The sequence below is a fragment of the Pteronotus mesoamericanus genome, unplaced genomic scaffold (genome assembly GCF_021234165.1).
Source record: "Pteronotus mesoamericanus isolate MK-2021 breed Mesoamerican mustached bat unplaced genomic scaffold, CSHL_Meso_final contig_263, whole genome shotgun sequence".
In the NCBI taxonomy this organism is placed as follows: domain Eukaryota; kingdom Metazoa; phylum Chordata; class Mammalia; order Chiroptera; family Mormoopidae; genus Pteronotus; species Pteronotus mesoamericanus.
Window position 1 is genome coordinate 14,207,421 of NW_026555112.1, and position 18,947 is coordinate 14,226,367.

General features: G+C 48.9%; 1 protein-coding gene across 1 annotated transcript; it reads left to right on the forward strand.

Annotated features, from left to right (window-relative positions):
* The first annotated feature begins 324 nt into the window (after positions 1 to 324).
* CD4 (CD4 molecule) lies at positions 325 to 18,768 on the forward strand. The gene is given in 11 exon segments (XM_054574757.1): positions 325 to 473; positions 4,976 to 5,084; positions 5,216 to 5,389; positions 12,487 to 12,648; positions 13,091 to 13,336; positions 14,614 to 14,949; positions 15,722 to 15,858; positions 15,860 to 15,923; positions 16,487 to 16,611; positions 16,915 to 16,982; positions 17,332 to 18,768. Coding segments are annotated over 10 exon segments (1,395 nt in total). The 5' UTR covers positions 325 to 473; positions 4,976 to 5,032; the 3' UTR covers positions 17,363 to 18,768.
* Positions 18,769 to 18,947: the final 179 nt, after the last annotated feature.

Genomic DNA, 18,947 nt, shown 5'->3' on the forward strand with positions numbered 1-18,947 from the left:
AGGTCTTACCACAGCTTCTCTCATAGGTCCTGCACTAGCCTCCCACTTCTTTCCCTGAAGCCCAGGCCAGACTGCAGTGTCACTGACACAATGTTTTTCTTGCCACCCAACAATATAGTGCAGTGACCCTATTTCTTGCCACCCAACAAGAAGCACAGTGACACTCTGGGCTCCAGCCTGGTTATACTTAACTTTTCCCCTTGACTTTTGCATTTTCGCTTTAACATCTTTCCTGACAGGCAGGGGGTGGAGACCCCAACCCCAGATGGTGACGTTGGGGACTGTACCGTATGGGGTGTGGAGGAAGGAACGTCGACCGGGCTTCCTGTTTCTTTGATTAAGTGCGTCTTTGCAGAAGTAACAAGCAGTCTCCCCAGTGGGCGCCTGGTGTCAGAGGTCGCAGCCCTCACAGAGGCACACCTGTCCGAGAAGCAGACACAGGCGCAGACGGGGCAAAAGGCACAGGCCCAGAGGTAAGATGGACAGACTCAGCTTATTCCTTTCTGCAGGCCTGGGGAGGGGAGGAGAACATGGCAGCAGCTGCGTTGGAATGTGCTGGACTCTGCCCACAGCTCTGGCACCCTCTCTTGCATTTCATCACCGGCGATCTCCCACTGGAACTGGGAGCTCCAAGAGGCCAGGGGCTATGGCAGACTCCTCTCCCCACTGTGCCTAGCTCAGTGTCCAGGCCAGGAGATGCCTTTGAGGGGTGGTTGCCTCGGATTGCAAAATTGGAAAAGAAATGGGGACTTGAGGCCCCCTCAGGCTAAGAAAGGCAGTGGGAGACAATTAGCCATGGGGAGAGGAGGAGATGAGGGTAGGGAGAGAAGGAAAAGGGGAAGGAGGAGTGGGAACGAAACAGAAAGAATACATATTAAGGAGGGAGGAGGCCTATAAAATAAATCAAAAGGAGAAACCAAGGGAAAAGCATGAAAAAGAGAAAAAGAAGTGGAATCTAGTCTAGCGATTTTCAATTTTCCCAATAACACAATCACTAAGAAGTCACCCTACAGCCCAGAAATCGTATTTACGGCATTTTATAAGCCATGTGACTGAGGCAGCCTCTGTTACTTGTCTTTTCCGCTTATGTGTATTTTTACATTTTGTCTACTTCTGTGCCTTTTTAGAATTTCGAACAATAGGTCTAAAGGCACTTCCCCCTTAATTAGCTTTAAAACGATTAATGAAATGGAAAAGCTAAAATTCTCACAAAGGGTTGAAATTGAGCTTTACGTATGAAATCTTTTCAAAGAGATAGATACATATTTTTAGGTAAATACGTCATTGGAAAAAGTGGCTGTAAGAGAGTTGGCTTTAGGAGTCTTAGCTGCTCTGGAGAAGGGGGCTGGGGGGTGAAAAAGGGATGTGCAGACCCCCTCCCTGCTGCAGACTTGGTCAGGTGTGAGGGACGCAGGAGGTAATACCCTCAAGATGGGACACCTCGTACAACTCCACAGCCTCAGGCCGTTTCTTCCCTAAGATCTCCACGGCCTTCCAGCGCTGCACCCAAGGCAGCCTCCGCTTCGCCTCCACAGGAGGTATATTCTGGGAGAGGGGCCTCCTCAGTACGGTCAGATTCCTGAACAGAAACACACCGTTCTCGCTGATTCGAAGATTTCGTTCTGGGTGGAACACCTCCTCCTGAATGTCCTGCTCTTGCGGGGCAAATATTTAAGAGTGCAAGGCTGAGAGTAGAACCTGGTGGGGAGGTCACTGCTCTTTTGTGTTTTGACAGATAATTTCTTGGGCTGTGCGAGACTCTGGTGGTTTTTACAAGATGGCTGCCCTTAACCTCAGATGACAGAGGCCCCAGAGGACAGGGACAGAGATAACTTGCCATATGATTTTCCTCTTTCACTGTGGGAGCACTTACACAGAAGAGGTCTACCTTGAAATAAAAACTCTCCCCGCCCAACTGGTGCTAGACAGAAACCTCTCAGTACCTTAGGCCTCAATCCCAGCCATAATGGTGACGTGGCCGCAGGGAGTTGGGTAGACCAAGGGCCTTGCACGTTTTAGACCCTGAATAAGTGTTTATTGAAAGCCTTAGATACTGAATACATGTTTGTTGAATGAAATAACTTTGATGAGGGTGGGTGCTGGCAGGAAGCAAAGGGGGCTTGGGTTTGTGTGGATCTGAGGCTGAGCCCTGTTCAGCACCTTTCGGGGATAAGGGAAGGAGGGAGGGCATGTCTCCCCCAACGTAGGCGTCTGAGGCAAAGGAGAGGATGGTGGAGGTTGCAGTTTCTGAACCACAAGGGTCCCTTAGAGGGGTCATGGTATCTAGGAACTTTATATGAAGCCAGTAAGCAGTAGAGGGGCTGTGTGTGGTCAGGGCACATCCCGTGGCTGATCTTGAGGGAGCTGTCTGGGAGCCACGGGGGGAAGATAAAAGTGCCCGTGGGACCACAGACTGTTGCTGTGGTGGGGCTGTGCCCTCTTCCTCTCCCCAGCCTCGCTCCCCATCCCATCTCAGGGGGCCAGGGTGAGGGCAGCAAGAACCTCAAGAGCTCTGAGCGTGTGGTGCGTGTTGCCATTTTGGTCTCATTGCTCCCTTGTTCTCTCTCTTTTGCTCAACTGCACTGTGAATGGGCCTTGGCTCTCAGAATTTCTTCATCTCTTTCCCTCTGCCTCCACCTTGTTTGAACTCCCCTGGGCTTGGTGTGCGATCATGGATTGTGCAGCATGTAGCTGTGGCTTTAATGAGCTGCTCCGGGCCTCTCCCTACCTTTGGCTTTCCTTGGGGCCTCTGCGCGTTTCTTGGAATCTGTCCTTTCCCTCTGCCCACCCTGCAGCCATGCCCCTCAGCCCCGGGCTGTGCTCTGCAGGCTCCCATCAGATCAAAGCTTGTTGAAAGTCGGCATTCCTGCCCGCGGCCTGGATGCCTGTTCACAGGCAAGAAAAGAAACGAGAGCTTGGTGGCAGAGGGAATAGGAAGAGATGAAAAAGGAGGAGAGGCATGGGCCCTCCAAGCAAAACCAGGAGAGCCAGAATGGCCTCGTGGTGGATGAAGCACAGAGGAAGAGAGACGCATACGCAGGGAGCTGAAGATGTGTCTGCGTGGGGAGGCACAGATACAGAAATGCAGGGATGTAAGCAAAGAAACAAGGAAGGAGAGAGAGAGAAAGAGAGATTGAGGGAGGCACCAGGACCTTGGGGACCAGCAAGCACCTCCCAGCTTCACCCTGGGGCTGTACTGTACTGGGGCAGGCGCCTCTGAGGAGGCTGAGGATGTGGGAATCAAAGGCCAGCTCTCTGGGGTGGCAGCAGCGGAAACCCAAGGCACCAGAGCAAGCAGCAGCTGGAAACCCATAGCCTCCTGCACTGAGCTGAGCCCTGGGGCTGGGTTGGGGCCATGCAGGGAGCTGGAGGGAGGGGGTGGCCGTCTGCACAGACCCTAGGATCATGGAGTAGGGAAGAAAAAATGACCACCATTTGGGAAAGGTCAAGATGTCCAAGCTTCCTGAACCATCTACGCTGAATTTGGGCCCCAGGAAAGGGATATCCCATAGGAGACCCCTCTACTTTCTGCTCACCAAAGACACAGTGAGCCTAGGGTGGGGGAACAGTGGGAACCACTTCAGATGTGAGACTGCCCCTACCCCACGCTCTCACCCCAGCCTTCCCCACAAGGCCTCCCTGCCCCAAGTTAACTTGTAAACAACTGCACTCGTGACCAGCCTCCTTCCTTTCCTGAGCCTTCCTTCTTGACATCTTCTCATTTCCCTGGGTAAAAAAAATTCTATCAAGTCCTTACCATACGGTAAGCCCTGGGTGATTGTCTTTCAGGCAGGTGGAGTGACGGGAGAGGGCTTTGAAAAAACCTTCCCCCAAACTTCATCAGTAGGAACCAGCCCCCCCCACCCCCCCACCCCACCCCGCCCCAGCCCGGCCCCACACTCTCAACCCCCTCAAACAGCCCCACCACCTCCTCACACCTTGGGGTGGGATGCCCCTCCCCTTTTCTTTCATCCAATTCATGGTTTTCAAATTCAAGCTTGCATCAGTCACCTGGAGGTTTGTGAAAACGCAGGCTGCTAGACTCACCCCCAGTTTCTGATTCAGCAGGTTTTGGACAGGGCCCGAGAATTTGCATTTCTGACAAGTTCCCAGGTGCCTACGCTGCTGCTGCTGCTGCTGCTGCTGCTGCTGCTGCTGCTGCTGCTGCTCCTGCTCTGGAACCACACTTTGAGGATCCCTGCTCTAACCTAATACTGCCCCTTCCTCAGGGTCTGTCCAGAACTATTCTGGAGTCTCCTCCCCACAACCAGTGAGAGTCTTCTAAGCTCATGGGAGTGGCTCCTGCTCTTTCATCTAAATGCCGAAACAGCATCTCATGCTTGTCTCTCTAGGAGTTATTACAGGGTCTGTCTGCTAGTGAGCAGGGCCTTACCCTCGCCTCTTCTTCTCCCTGGCCCCTCACACTCTATCAGGCCCCAAATCCTGGAAATCTCACCTCAAAACTGTCCCATAAGTCAATCTCTTTTCCCACATGCTCACTGCCTTTGCCTGAGTTCAGGCCTCGTCTTCTGTGTTGGGCCTGTTAAAATCCTGACTCCTGGGCTTGGCCTCCTCCCACCCATCTTTCACAGAGCAGCTCGAGGGAACCCTTTTGCAAATGTAATCGTGTCCTTCTCTAGGGAAGTCCTCTGCTGGCCCCCATGGCCCATGGTCATGTCCCAGCACCCCAGCACAGCATTCAAAGGCCTTCAGGACCTGGCTTGGCTCCCTGGTCTCAGTCCCCACCAATTTGCCACTTTCTCCATAAATTTTTTTCTTGATGCCAGCTGGCAGAGCCCTCGCGCCTGGCCTGGCCGCAGTATTGTGTGGCACACATTGGTGGGTGACCGCTGAGAGGTATGCACTCCAGGTCCCTGGCTTGGCTGTAGGTTCCTGAAGGGAGAGATTGCCTAACATCCCAGTATGCTCCAGGTGTAATAAGTGCCTGCTACCTAACGATTAGTATGTTTCTCAGGCTCTGCCCCTTCTGCAGGGGAAGGCCCAGGTCCCTGCCTCCCTCAGCAAGGGCACAATGAACCAGGGAACCTCTTTTAGGCACCTGCTGCTCCTGCTGCTGCAACTGGGTGAGTGTTCAGATTTGGGGCGTGGGTGCAGATGGCCTGGGAGGAGGGGCTGATTGAGAATTGCAAAGGTGGGGTTGGCCCAAGGTGGAGCAGTGACTGGCTTGGGGCCTGACCTCTTCTTTTTCTCCCAGTGCTGCTGCTCCCAGAGGTCACTCAGGAGAAAGAAGTGGTGCTGGGTAAGGCAGGAGACATAGGAGAGCTGCCCTGCAAAAATCCTGAGAAGAAGAACGTACATTTCAACTGGAAGGATCCTACTGGGAGCAGGATTCTGGGAAGCTACTCCGGGAGTACAGGCCTGTTTAAAGGTAGGGTGGCCTATCTCCCGGCGGTGGGTCAAGCCCTGCTGGTGTCAGTGGTCTCCTCCTGGAAAACTGTGGGCTCCCCAGAGGATTCAGGCTGACAGGGACTCAGGTGTAAGTGTTCGCCTTAAGTGATAAGTAGAATAATTTTTTTTTTAGTTTTCGTTTTTGTTTCTGGTTTCTGTTTTGTTTCCTTTTTTTTTAACAGTTGCTTTCTGTTTATGTCAGGTGATACTGGCTTTCTCTTTATTGTAGCAATAGAAAGTTTCCTTTTAAAATGAAGTTATTTAATTTAAAAAAGTGAATCTATTTCAAAATGTTACATAAATAACACGGGTTGATTTGACCAAAAATCATGTATAAGGTATGTGAATGGTTGCAGTCCGGAAAATATGGCTCCGGTCCAATACTCTGATTTTACTATTGAGGAAACTGAGGCCCAGGGAGAGGAAGTCCCTGCCCTGAGCTTTTGTATCCAATTAGAGGCAAAACTGGATTAGAGCTTTGGTCTTTCTTTTCTTTTCTTTTTTAAGATTTTATTTTAGAGAGAAGAGAAGGGAGGGAGAGAGAGGGAGAAAGAAACATCAATGTGAGTACATCGATTAGTTGCCTCTTGCATGCACCCAAGTAGAGACCTGGCCCCCAACCCAGACATGTGCCCTGACTGGGAATCGAACTGGTGACTTTTCCATTCAGTTTGCAGACCAGCACTCAATCCACTAAGCCACACCAGCCAGGGTGGAGCTTTAGTCTTCCAACTTTCAGGCCTAGGCTCTCCTGTGGACATCTATCCTTAGTGCAGCCAAACCTGAATTGGGCACAGTGCACAGAAAACCATTTTTGCTGAAAATGGACATCTTCTCTTCCAGTGCGAAAAAAATCCTTCTCTGACAAGGAGGTTCTTGCTGGACTCCCAGAGTCATGATTCAGACACCCATGTCCACCCTCCAGGTCTGAACACAAAGAAAAAGCCATTCCCTAAAATTAACAAACTCCCCAATTCCTGATCTCTTTCTGAGAAAAACAAAGCGGAAATCAGCAGGTTACCTAGATTAGCTGCTCCTTGCCTGCCACGGCCGCTCTGTCAAACAGCTGCTTCGAGAGGCCCCTATGACCAAACTCCCCTGCGTCCTCCTCTGGACTTTGGGTCCCTAGTGCCCACTATGTAATTCACACTCTTGGAGAGAGCTCAGGACCACAACTCCCAGAAATTCTGCAAGCAATTTTTCTGTCCTAGAATTTTACTCTGCTACATTGCTTGAAATAAGCTGACTTTCTGTTGGGACTTTATTTATTGTTATTGATGTTATTAAAATAACCTGAAAAAGTGATACAGGTACATGGTAAAGATTTTAAAACCATGCAGATAATATACAGTGAGGATAAATCTCCCCCCCTGCCTGTGATCCCCAGTTCCTTAGCTTTCTTTCTCAGCAACTGTTTTAATCACTTTCTGCGTTTCCTTCAAAAGATGAAATATGCATGTGGAAGTCCATGCGTATATAGTCCCCTCTTGTCTTAAATAATCAATTTATCCTCTTTCTTTCTCTGTCTCTCTCTCTGGTCTACAATTGCTAAATAATGTTCTAGATACTAGGAAGATAATATAGTAAAAAAACAAAAGAGACATTCAAGTGATGAGCATACCATAGCCACATACCTGGTTCTAACCTTGTTTTGTTTTTGTTTTTGTTTTTACTTTTTAATCAGACAGATATTTTGAAGATTCTTCTACATTCATATGTATGTGCATCTACATCTATTTATCTATTTCTACCATGGTCCAATATATATCTATGTATATATCTCTATGTCATTTCTTTTCAGTGACAGTATATTTCTTTTGCATAATTATACCACAATTTATTTTACTAATCCCATAATGTTAGACATTTAGGCTACTTTCATTTTATTGCTGCCAAACAATTCTGCAGTGACTCAAACTTCGTATCTTTGGACACATGTGCAGCTGTCTTTGTAGGATAAATTCCTAGAAGTGAAATTGGTAGGCCAGGTCAGATTGATCTTTATCTTTTTGTTAGACAAATTTTGCTGAAGTTACATCCTATAATAAGATTTGACTGTATAAATTTGCACCTTCCAATATATTACTTCCTTTATACAAATTTGATTGATATTACTGTTTTTTTCTTCAGATTTCAGCAATATTACAGGTTCATCGCAAATTATTTGGCAAATGCAGAAAAGAATAAGAAAGAAAATCAAATACATGCATACTTTCAGATATCCTCTGTTAAGATTTGATTTATTTTCTTCCAATCTTTGTTTAGTGTGGCAAATATAGTACATATTATTTACATAGATGCTATTATCAATCTATTGTATGTACTTTTATTCTACTCTCTAGTAACATTATATCATGATGAGATGATAAATTATTAGACTAAGTTTTAAAAGTAATCTGGTGAGTCCTGACCAGTGTAGCTTAGTTGGTTGGGTGTCATCCAGCAAAGCAAAAGTTTGCCAGTTCGATTCCCAGTCAGGGCACATGCCTTGGTTGCAGGCCAGTCCCGGTCAGCGCATGTGGAAAGGTGACCAATTGATGTTTCTCTCCCTCTCTATCTCCTTCCTTTCTCCTCTCTCTAAATGTAAATAAATAAAATCGTTTTAAAAAGCTTATTTTTAAACAAAAATAAATAAAATAAACAATAAATAATTACCTCCCAAAAGCCCCACCTCCAAGTACCATCACATTGAGTGTTAGAGCTTCGACATACAAATTTTGGAGGGATAGAATTCAGTCCATAGTAACATGCTTTTTGCTATTCCTCTAACTAAGTACAACTGAAAACCCTTCTTATGTATAGAACGAACATAATTTTAATTTTTAAATTATTTAAAAATAAAAATTTTAATTTTATTTTTTTTTTAGTTTTTGATTTTTAGAGAGAGAGGAGGGGAGGGAGAAGGGAAGGGAGAAAAACCTCTATGTGAGAAACAACAATTGGTTGCCTTCTGTACATGCCCTGACCAGAGACTGAACCTACAACCCAGGCATGTGCCCTGACCAGGAATCGAACCAGCAACCTTTCAGTTTGCAGGATGACACCAGACCAACTGAGCCACACCAGCCAGGGCTAACATAAGGAAATTGTGAAAGATGCAGAGAAGAAGGCAGACTGGTAGGGGCCTCAGGACCTGAGGACCAACATGTGGTGAATTTTCTTGTTGCCTTGTGTATCCCAGTCCTGGAACTTGAAGAAGCTGGCAGTCTGGAAAGGCCAATGGACACCGACAAAAATAAGCCTCAACAAGAGCTTGTTTTCTCTAGCCAAAGGAAAAGGAAAGGAGCAACTTAGAAAAATAAAACACTTTCAGATAATAACTGCTCTATTTCAGTCACTGTGGAGGAAAACGCTGTGGCCCACAAAAAGAATGAAAAGTTCCACATACATATGCTTAGAAGGATGTCAAGCATATTTTGTTATGTGGAAAGAGTAAGCTATATATGTAATATATTCTCATTTTAATTTAAAAATACAATGTGTATGTGAATATATGTCTGCATGCGCTGAGAAAAAAGCATGGCGGAATCTACACCACGTTGTTTGAAGTGGCATTAGAAGGGTAGGCCAGGGAAAAGGGAAGCGTTGAGTCTGTACAATTTGTCTAATTCAAATAAGTAACCTAAAAAGTAAAGATTAGCCCTGGCCGGGTAGCTCAGTTGGTTAGAGCATCGTCTCGATATGCCCAGGTTACAGGTTCAATCCTCGGTCAGGGCACATACAAGATTCAACCAATGAATGCATAAATGAATGGAGAAACAAATTGATGTTTCTCTCTCTCTCTCAAATCAATAAATAAATTTTTAAAAGAGTAAAGATTAGCTTAACACAACCCTAAAAATGTATATTATGTATATTTTCCATTTCATTAAAAATTATTTATAAATATCATGTTTGGTGCTACCCTAATATTCCATCAAATTCATTCTGCAGTCCATCATGTTCTGCTATGTAGCCATTAGGCTCTTGTCTAATGCTGTACCCTATTAACAACACGATAGTTATTATTTCTGTACTCACATTTTGGTTTGCATTTTTAAATTATTGCTTTAAGGATAAAGTTCTAGAAATGAAAGTATGGATACAAACTTTTAAAAACAGTTACTGTATACCACACAACTGCTTCCAGAAAGGTTTTATGCAACTGCAGTAAGTCTAGTGAGTGTTTCTGTCCGCCCCTCTCACTACACCCTTGTCAGCACTGAGTAGTATTATTTAAATTATATCCTTCCTTTCTTTCTTCCTTTATTCCCTCCCTCCCTCCCTTCTTTCCTTCCTTCCTTTTTGCTAATTTGACAGTTGAAAAAATATTGTTATTTTAATTTGCATTTTTTTGATCACCTGTGACATTGAAACAATGTGCTCCTTTCTAAAAAAATTTTTTTAAAGATTGTATTTATTTATTTTTAGACAGAGGGGAATGGGGGGAGACAGGGAGAGAAACGTCAATCGGTTGCCTCTCACATGCCCCCAACTGGGGACCTGGCCCGCAACCCAGGAACATGGCGGACTAAGAATTGAACCGGTGACCTTTCAGTTTCTAGACCAGCACTCCGTCCACTGAGCCACACCAGACAAGGCTCCTTTCTTAAGGATTTTGTGTCAATGCTTTTGTTCTCTTTCTATAATTAGAGTTTCCTGCAGAGCAGCTCCCCTTCCCAACTTCCTGATCACTGACAAAGGCAGTATCACTCTGCTGATTCCACAGTCAAAGTTTTTTTTCTACTTCAATTCCTGGTTTCCTATTCATCACCGACTATAGCCATTCCTTCCTTTGGAAGTGTTTTCCTGTTTCATCTTTTTTGTTCCCATGGGAAAAGCACCATTTGCAAAGGCCACACACCTGGCAATTCTCTCTGTTACTAACCAGGCTCTTCTACTTTGATTTGTCTTTCACCTGTTGCCGAACAGACTTCCAAAGAAGTAATACCCTGCACATACCCCTCCCTAGTCCACTAGACCTCGCCTAGAAGCTTCTGCCCAACATTCATCCCTAGCATCACTTCCCATAGGTTCCCAGCCGCAGACCTGCACCCCCAGGTGGTTTTCTCACTGCTTCGAGGTGCTTCTCCCTGCTCCCGGATGTCCTCACTGCTCCCCTTCTCTCTAGTCCACTGGCTATACTTCTTTTAAGACTTGGTTCAACACTGGTCTCCTCCGTGAACTTATCCCAGGCTCATCCATGCTCTTGGGCCTTTCACACCACCTTGCAATGGCTTTCACCAACCATGGGACAGCCCGGGCAGGTGGGCCATGATGGGTCCAGACGAGGAAGTGATTTGAGGGAAGGGGTGATACATTTCATTTTGAACCAACTGAGTTTTGGGTGATGTCAGGCTAATCTGATAAAATTGTACCGTGGGCCACTGGAAATGTGGGCCCAGAACTGAGGAGAAAGGTTGGAGGTGGGACTATCAACCTGGGAGTCGTCTGCAGAGCTGAGGTGGGAGGCAGCAGAATTTAAAATATCACAGAAATGAAGAAGGGGTTCAAGACAGAGTCTGGGGTAACACCTAAAAGTAGATGTCAGAACAAGAGTCCAAAATGAAGAAAAGGGAATGGTGCTTGGATTCGGAGGAGAGAATCAAAAGAGGTGGAAAATGGAGCAGAACTAGGGAAGTCTCCTGTTTCAGGAAGTCTGGTAAATTGTGAAAGGAATACAGGAGGATTTCAGAAAAACTGAGGAACTAAACCAAGGCGTAGATCCAAGGGAAAGACTAAGTAGGGTAGGAACAGCTGAAGGGACAAATGAAAGAAAGGGGTGTTGGGTGAGTGCTGGAGGGAAAGCTGGGCTTGGGCCCAGGGCTGCAAGTTCTCTGGAAAGATCCCCTGGAGAGGATGAGCCTGAGCCATGGGGAAGGGGCTACGAGGTGTGGAAGAGAAGAGAAGGGAGAATGCACGGCTAACACGACATCCAGATCCAGTCTCCCACGCCAAGTCCAACATAGGGAGAAGGCCTGTGACTGCTCAGGGAGGCAGGGGTGGTGCGCATGGGGTGCCACCTTCCTCCCATCCCTGTAAATGTGCATTCCAAGTGAAAAACTGTGTGTTTGCTATGTAAATTTAGCTTCGAGAGCCCTCCTCCTCAGGAATTCTGGAGCTGCCACTGCACCTGGAAAATGGTTAGCTAAAGAGAACCTCCTCTTGGTGATGGTTCTTAGATTCTAAAAAAGAGACTGGAGAAGACTACGTGTCCATGTCTGAGGAACTTCCCAGAAACAGCATCTAACAGGTCTGAATTTTAATCCCACTCTACCCCTTCCTGGAGTCAAAATTCAAAAGGTAGAAAAGAGTATACAGTGAAAAGCTCCCCTGCCACACTTGGCTCAAGGGCATTCACTTCTGTCCCCCAGGGGCAACCAAGTTTACCATTTTCTTATGTTTACTTTTAGAAATATCTGTTCACATACAAGACAGATAGGTGTATAGAGGAATCTCCCTCTACTTTTTAAACAAATGGTGATCTGTTTAATAGAATATCTTGCTTTATTCAGTGAATGATGTTTCCTAGATATTATTCCATCTCAGTACATAAAGAGCTTCCTCCTGTTTCTATGACAGCATTCCACCGAATGGGTGAACTGTAATTTGTTTAACCTATCCTTTCTTTGTGGACATTTAGTTTTGTATGTGCATTTGGAATTCTGGTAGATATTACAAATCACGTTCCAAAGGACTCATACTGGTTTATGTTCCTGCTGACATTGTGTAAGTAAGACTTTGGGCGACTACTTAATCTCTCTGAGCCTCAGTTTCCCTATCTGCAAAATAAGCAAAACAGTACCTATTTCTTGGGATTGTTGTGCAGATTATTTGAGATGATGCATGTATAGAGTATTTAGCATGTAGGAGTTGGTGTTCTCTAAATACGATGTTACTTTATTTTGGGTCAGTGAGATGCTGTCCTGGCCGGGAAGCTGAATGTGATGGGACGTCCTTGCCAGTCAGGAGTCCTCCGACTAGGATGAGGGCAGATTCTGCAGGACGTTAGCTGCTCAGATCAGAAGAGTTGTGGGCCCTGCCTTCCAGGGGTACCGTGTCTCCACTATATCCCAACCTCCATATGACTTCTCCCAGGTACCTCCAAGATCAACAAACGTGCCGATTCAAAAAAATCCCTGTGGAACCAAGGAAGCTTTCCTCTGATCATCCGTACTCTTGAGATATCAGACTCAGGGAGTTATGTCTGTGAATTGGGGAACAAGGAAACAATAGAAGTGGAATTGCTGGTGTTTCAATGTGAGTAGAGCAGGCCTGGGGCACAGACACCTCCCGCCAGTCTCCCTTCCCTGCTCCCATCCTTCCACCCAAGCCAGGGCCTGAGCTGATGGCACTTCAGTAGTCCAGAGCCGGGTGAGACTGGCCGCCTCCTCTCCTCAAACCCTCCGCCCGCCTTGGGTCAGGTGCAGGGGAGAAGGGGAGACCTAGAGAGGGAGAAGGAGAAGAGCAGGAGACATAGAAAAGAGGGGGAGAGACAAAGGAAGAGAAGAGAAGGAGAGGAGGGGGAAAGAGGACGGGAGAGGGAAGCCCTACCTAGGGCTGGGGGTGGACAGCTGGGAGCTGGCTGGAAGAGAGATGTTGGGACAGGGGTAATGGGAGACACTCTTGGTTTCCTGGCTTCTTCCCTTCTCCTTGGGGAATAGCATGTGTGTATGACACAGGTGGCCTGTTCCCTCCACAGTGCATGCCAATTCGGACACCTACAGCAGCATCCGCCTGCTGGCCGGGCAGAGCCTGACCCTGACCTTGAAGTACCCCCCTAACAGTAACCCTTCAGTGGAATGGAAAGGTCCAGGGAATAAAAAGAAGAGTGAAGGCAAGAGCCTCTCTCTGCCCCGGCTGGGGTTGCAAGAGAGTGGCACCTGGACATGCAGTGTCTCCGTGAACAAGAATTCACTGGTGTTCAACATAAACATCTTGGTGTTGGGTAAGAGTTGCTTCTGTCCCCTGCAGACTACCCCTTACCTCAGAGGCTGACAGTCCCTCCCTCAACTCCGACTGCTCTGCTGCTCGGTCTCATACTAGGGACAGAGGGAGGCTAGGGCCAGGCGCCCCTAAAGCTGAAGTCTATCGTGAGGGACACACGGGGCTCTCTCTTCCTCAGGCTGATGGACTTGGAGGAAGGAAGGGACATGGGGTGTAAGGATGTGGGGGACTCCAAGGACCCATGGAGGAAGCCCCAAAAGAGAAGTAACAAGGACATCTGTTTTCTTTGCTGCCTCAGCTCCCCACTCCCACTAAGCTGGCAAATCCATTTATGCCGGGACACTAACCAGCGCTGAGGAAATCCTGCATTGCCCCTTTAGAACCCTGAGCTAGCCACTGCGGGGACAACTGAAAGCCCAGAACGTAGGTCTTACCCCAGACGCTGTGTGACACAAGGTAGGGCAGCGTCTGGACTCAAATTCAAATCCTGGCTCTGACTTAACCGTGGGCAAATTATTGAACCTCTCTGTGCAGTGGTTTCTGTAATACGGGGATGATGCTCACTGAGAAAGCAGGGCTCACCTTGCAGTGTTACAGTGAGAATGTAGCAAGTAAGGCGCTTAGAACAGTGCCTGGCACGTAATAAGCCCTATGTAAATGGTTGCTCCTATCCTGTGAAAGTGCTAACTTTTGTTTTTTTATCTTCACCTGAGGACATGCTTATGGATTTGAGAGAGAGAGGAAGGGAGGGAGAGAGAAAGGGAGAGAAACATCAATGCCAGAGAGGAACATCGATGCCAGGGGGAAACATCAATTGGTTGCCTCTTGCACATGCCCTGACCAGGGACTGAACCCACAACCCAGGCATGTGCCCTGAGTGGGAATCAAACCCCAGACCTTCTGGTTTAGGGGATGACACCCAGCCAACTGAGCCACTCCAGCCAGAGCAAGGGTGCTAAGCACCTAATTAATGCAGGCCAAATACCTTCTGTGCTCCAAGGATCCTGAAGAGGGAGGGGTCCCCCTCTGGCCGGGGTGTTCTATGAGGGCTTCCGGGGGGAGGAGGCACTGCTGTGGGAGCATGCTGGGGCAGAGAAATGAGAGAGTAGATTGAAGAGGTAGATGGGAATTTAAAGGCCTGAAATGGCGAGCGGGGGGTTTGGATGCACATGGCCCCCTTCTGTCTTTTTGCTGCGCCCGCCGCATGCCTACCCCACCCTGTACACCCTCACCGTTCTATCTCCTTCTAACCCAGGTTCTCTCCCTTCCTGCCTCCAGCTTTCCAGAAGGCCTCTAACACATTCTATGCAAAAGTTGGGGAGCCAGTAGTGTTCTCATTCCCACTTACCTTCGAAGACGAAAGCCTGAATGGGGAGCTGAAGTGGCAGGAGGAGGGAACTTCCACCCTTCAGTCCTGGGTTACCTTCTCCTTGAAGAACAAGAAGGTGTCTGTGGTGAAGGAGCGCCAAGACCGGAAGATCCAGGTGAAGGAGACGCTCCCCCTCCACTTCAGCCTGCCCAAGGCCTCGCCTCAGGATGCTGGTTCTGGAAATTTGACCCTGTCTCTCGGGCAGGGGCAATTGCATCAGGAAGTGAAACTCGTGGTGATGAAAAGTGAGGAGCTGGGCTGAGAAGAGGAGGGCAGGGGTGGGAGGTGGAAGGACCTGACCCAGGGCTCCTTCTAAGCCAGGACAGGCTCCCAAAGGGTTGCCTAAGCCCTGGTTGTCTCATGGAGTTGATGAAGCTCCCGCTGGTTTGGGAGCTGGTTTTGCACTGACACTGGAATCCGTATATCTTCCCTGATGTCTCTGAGCCAGCCTAGGGCACGTCCCACTGAGAATCCCCAAAGGCCATGTGCTGACAACCAGGGTTCTGGTTCTGCCTCTGCCCCATCCTCTGTGGACCTAGCTAAGCCCACACCTCTGTGTGTCTGTCTTCGCCTAATGAGAATAATAAAGTCTGCTCTGAATGTGATAGTGATGATGATAATGTCAGGCTTCACGCCGAGTTCTTCACTTCCCTGTTTCCTTAAATCACTGTAACAGCTCCACAAGTAATAATGTCTAATACTTGATGCTTCCTCCATGCCAGACCCCATTACGAATATTTGTGCATTTAATAATTGTCTGGGGCTCAGGTTGCTAAGCAACTTGCTCGGGGACACACAGATAGTAAGCAGTGGGTCTGGGTTTGAATCCAAGACTGCTGGACCTCAAAAGCTGTGTTTTCTGTATTAGAACTGCATGCAAATGTGCTCTGAGATGCTGAAAGAAGAACACCCGCGTAAAGTGTCATTTCGATAGTTCTACCCTTTCCCCTTAGAGCACAGAGGTGCTAGGAACCCAGAGGTCCAGGCTCCTAACCTCAGGTTCTCATTCCTCTGCAGTGACTGAGTCCCAGGACAAACTGACCTGTGAGGTGCTGGGGCCCAGCTCCCCCAAGCTGATGCTGAGCTTGAAGCTGAACAACCAGTCTGTAAAATCCGTAGAGCAACAGAAGCTTGTGAAGGTGCAGAACCCTGAGGGGGGGGACCTGGCAGTGTCTACTGAGTGACAAGGACAAAGTTCTGCTGGAATCCAAGGTCGAGAGTGAGTGAGACCTAACCCCAAACCCCTGCCTCCTCAGCTATCAGACCTTCCCAGCGCTGGTGCAGACTGCCCAGGGTCCCAGCCTCTCGTCTCCCCTGAGATAGGTGGCTTATGTGGCTGGTGCCTGGATACAGGAGCGATGAAGTGGGGCATCCTGGGCTCTAGATCCCTAGCTGTGGCCTTGCAGGTTCCCACCTCCCTGAGGTCTACAGCCCAGAAATGAGGCCCACCTGACCAAGAGCCCCCATCCTGGCTCCTTTCCAAGCCCAGCCACAAGCACTTGTGTGTGTGTGCATGAGTTTGTGTGCTTGTAAGGCACACAGACTGGACCACTACTCCTAGCTCCTCAGAGTGCCTTTTAGTCTCTAAACCTTAAAACCCCTTCCCCAGCCTTTCCCCTGCAGCCCTGGTGACCTGTGAGATCCCAGTGCTCCCTGCCCTGCTCTCCCAGGCCAAGGATCAGGCCGAAGCGTAGCTGGGCAGCCAGGCCTTCCTCAGGCCTCCAGAGTACTCTGTGCCTGCTGGAAGGTAATGAGCTGAACACCGCTCTCTCTCTCTTGCAGTTTTGTCCCCAGTATTAACCCAGGCCTGGCCAAAGCTCCTGGCCATTGTGCTGGGGGCGATCACAGGCTTTCTGATTTTCACTGGGTTCTGCATCTTCTGCTGTGTCAGGTGCTGGCGCCAAAGGGTGAGTGAGTCTCCCCAGACCGCCCCCTCCACACACACTGCAACAAGGGTACCCTGTCTATGCGACTTGCTTCTGCCCTGTCTCTCTCTGCCCACCACTGAGTTCCCTTACTGCAGACTGGGCTCTGTCCCAGATCCCAGGGAGGGAGAAGCAGGGAGGAGCAGAGAGTTAATTCTGGGACAGATGGCTCAGGCCACAGTATGTGCTTCTCCCCTCCCAGCTTTCCCTACTCCCTCCTTCAAGGGGCTCCCTCCCCTCTGGAGGCCAGAGGCCCTCACAACTTCCCTCCTTCTTCCCGGACAGCGCCAGGCAGAGCGGATGTCTCAGATCAAGAGACTCCTCAGTGAGAAGAAGACCTGCCAATGCCCCCAGTAAGGAGCTAGGGGAGGGGGGAGAGAGGGGGTGGTGAGAAGGGGAGGGCTGGAGGGCAGGAGAGGGAAAGAAGAGAGGGAAGGGAAGAGGACAAGGAGGGAGGAGGGGTGGAAATGAGGAGATGGGGACTAAAGGAGGTGGTGGAGGGGAGACAGAGATACGAAGGGATGGCTGAAGAGGTAGAAAGCCGGCAAAAGGCTAAGGGGTGGGGGGGACATGGCAGGCAGCTGTCACCCAGAGGCCATCACCATCCTGGTGGAGAAGAGGGGTCTGGGAGCCATGGAGGTCCTAGAACTTGAAGGAGCTAGGGAGGAATAGCCTTGCTCCTCTCATTCCTTTATCCTCCAGCCGATTGCAGAAGACACGGAATTTCATTTGAGGCTCCGGGCCAGGGAAAGCTTCCCACCTGCAGCCTCCCCAGCCATCTACTCTGCGTTTCCTGTTGGGCTCCTGGACCTGTGGACCAGATGAATGTAGCAGATCCCAGCGCCTCTGGCATCTCCTGCTCTCTTTGTCCACAGTTGGTTATTGGGTCTCCTCTTCCAGAGGCTTACTCACACCGCTGCTTCCTCATTCCCTGTCCAGTCAAACCCTAGCCCTTCTTTGATTATTTTTCTCAACTCTCTCTCTCACTGCCCACTGGGATGCCTGGGCAGCATGCAGAACCAGCCCTGCCTGGCCAGGAGTGTGAGGCTGGGTGTCTGAAGCACGAAGCACGGGACTGTTATTTTACAGGAAAGAAACTTGGGACCAGAGAGGGCAGGAGCTAGTCCAAGGTCACACAACCAGTCAAGGACAGATCCAGATCTAAAGGCTCCTGACTGCGCCACTGTTTCATCCCACACACACCCATGTGCACGGCTCTCACTTGTGCACAGACTCAATTCCTTATTACCCAAGCAACACACTCAGTTTATAAACCAGTTTCAAGTGCTTTGTATATTTAAATCTTAGAATAATCCTACGAGGTGGGTGGTGACAGGACCACGATTATCTTCTCCAGTTTATAGACCAGAAATGGAGTTCAGAGAGGTCATATGATTGCCCAAGGTCACAAAGCTAGTAAGTGCTGAGTCAGGACTGGCCCAAACCACTTGACCCCTAGTTCTACTTCTGTTTCTCGAACACAGGAACAAATACCACACAGATCTCTGTCACTGGCGAGTCACAGATGTGCAGTGTGTACCTTAGGATTCACAGGAGCATAACGTCTCAGGGAGGCCAGGAACATGGAGAACAGCCTCCCCGCCTAAAACCCTTCCTTCGTCCTCTGCTGGAGGCAGAATCCTGTTACCAGAGAACAAACCCTGCAGCTCTCCTAATGGGAGCCCAGGCTGGGCGCCCAGGCCCTGTGGGGGGAGAGCACCCAGTGACCAACCACTGGCCCAGTGAAGAACCTCCCGGAGGGTGAACTTCGCTCAGGGGAGGGGCTGGGACACAGGCCTGAGAGTGAGCCTGAGAGGACCTCCTGTGAAGGATGCTAGTGCTGGGCCGGAGGCCCCTGCCCTGTGTGCTTCTTCACAGGGTAATTAAGGTTACAAGTATTCCTCCTCCTCTCGATCCAGTTCTTTCAGGAATCCCTAGCCTCTTCTACCTCTCCTTCCATTCTTTTCTCATCATCTTGTTCAGTCCCTCTGCCCTTTCCCTTTCCCTTTTTTCCAGCTTGCCTCTTCCAAGAAGAACACCCAATGGCTGCCAGAGCTCCCCATCGCTTGCTTTGTATTCCTGCCCACTTCCAATCCCTAACCCCCTATGCTGACAAAACAGATAATAAACCTACTATAAAGATGCTCTTATTCATGTGTGTGTGCGTGTGTGTGTGGATGAGAGAGAGAGAGAGAGAGAGAGAGAGAGAGAGAGAGAGAGAGAGAGATGTGTGTGCAGACTCTTCTCTGGGGACCCAGAATCTTAGAATCTGTGGGGTTAGTCAGACCCAGAGCAGAAGTGGCCAGGCTTGCCCCAGG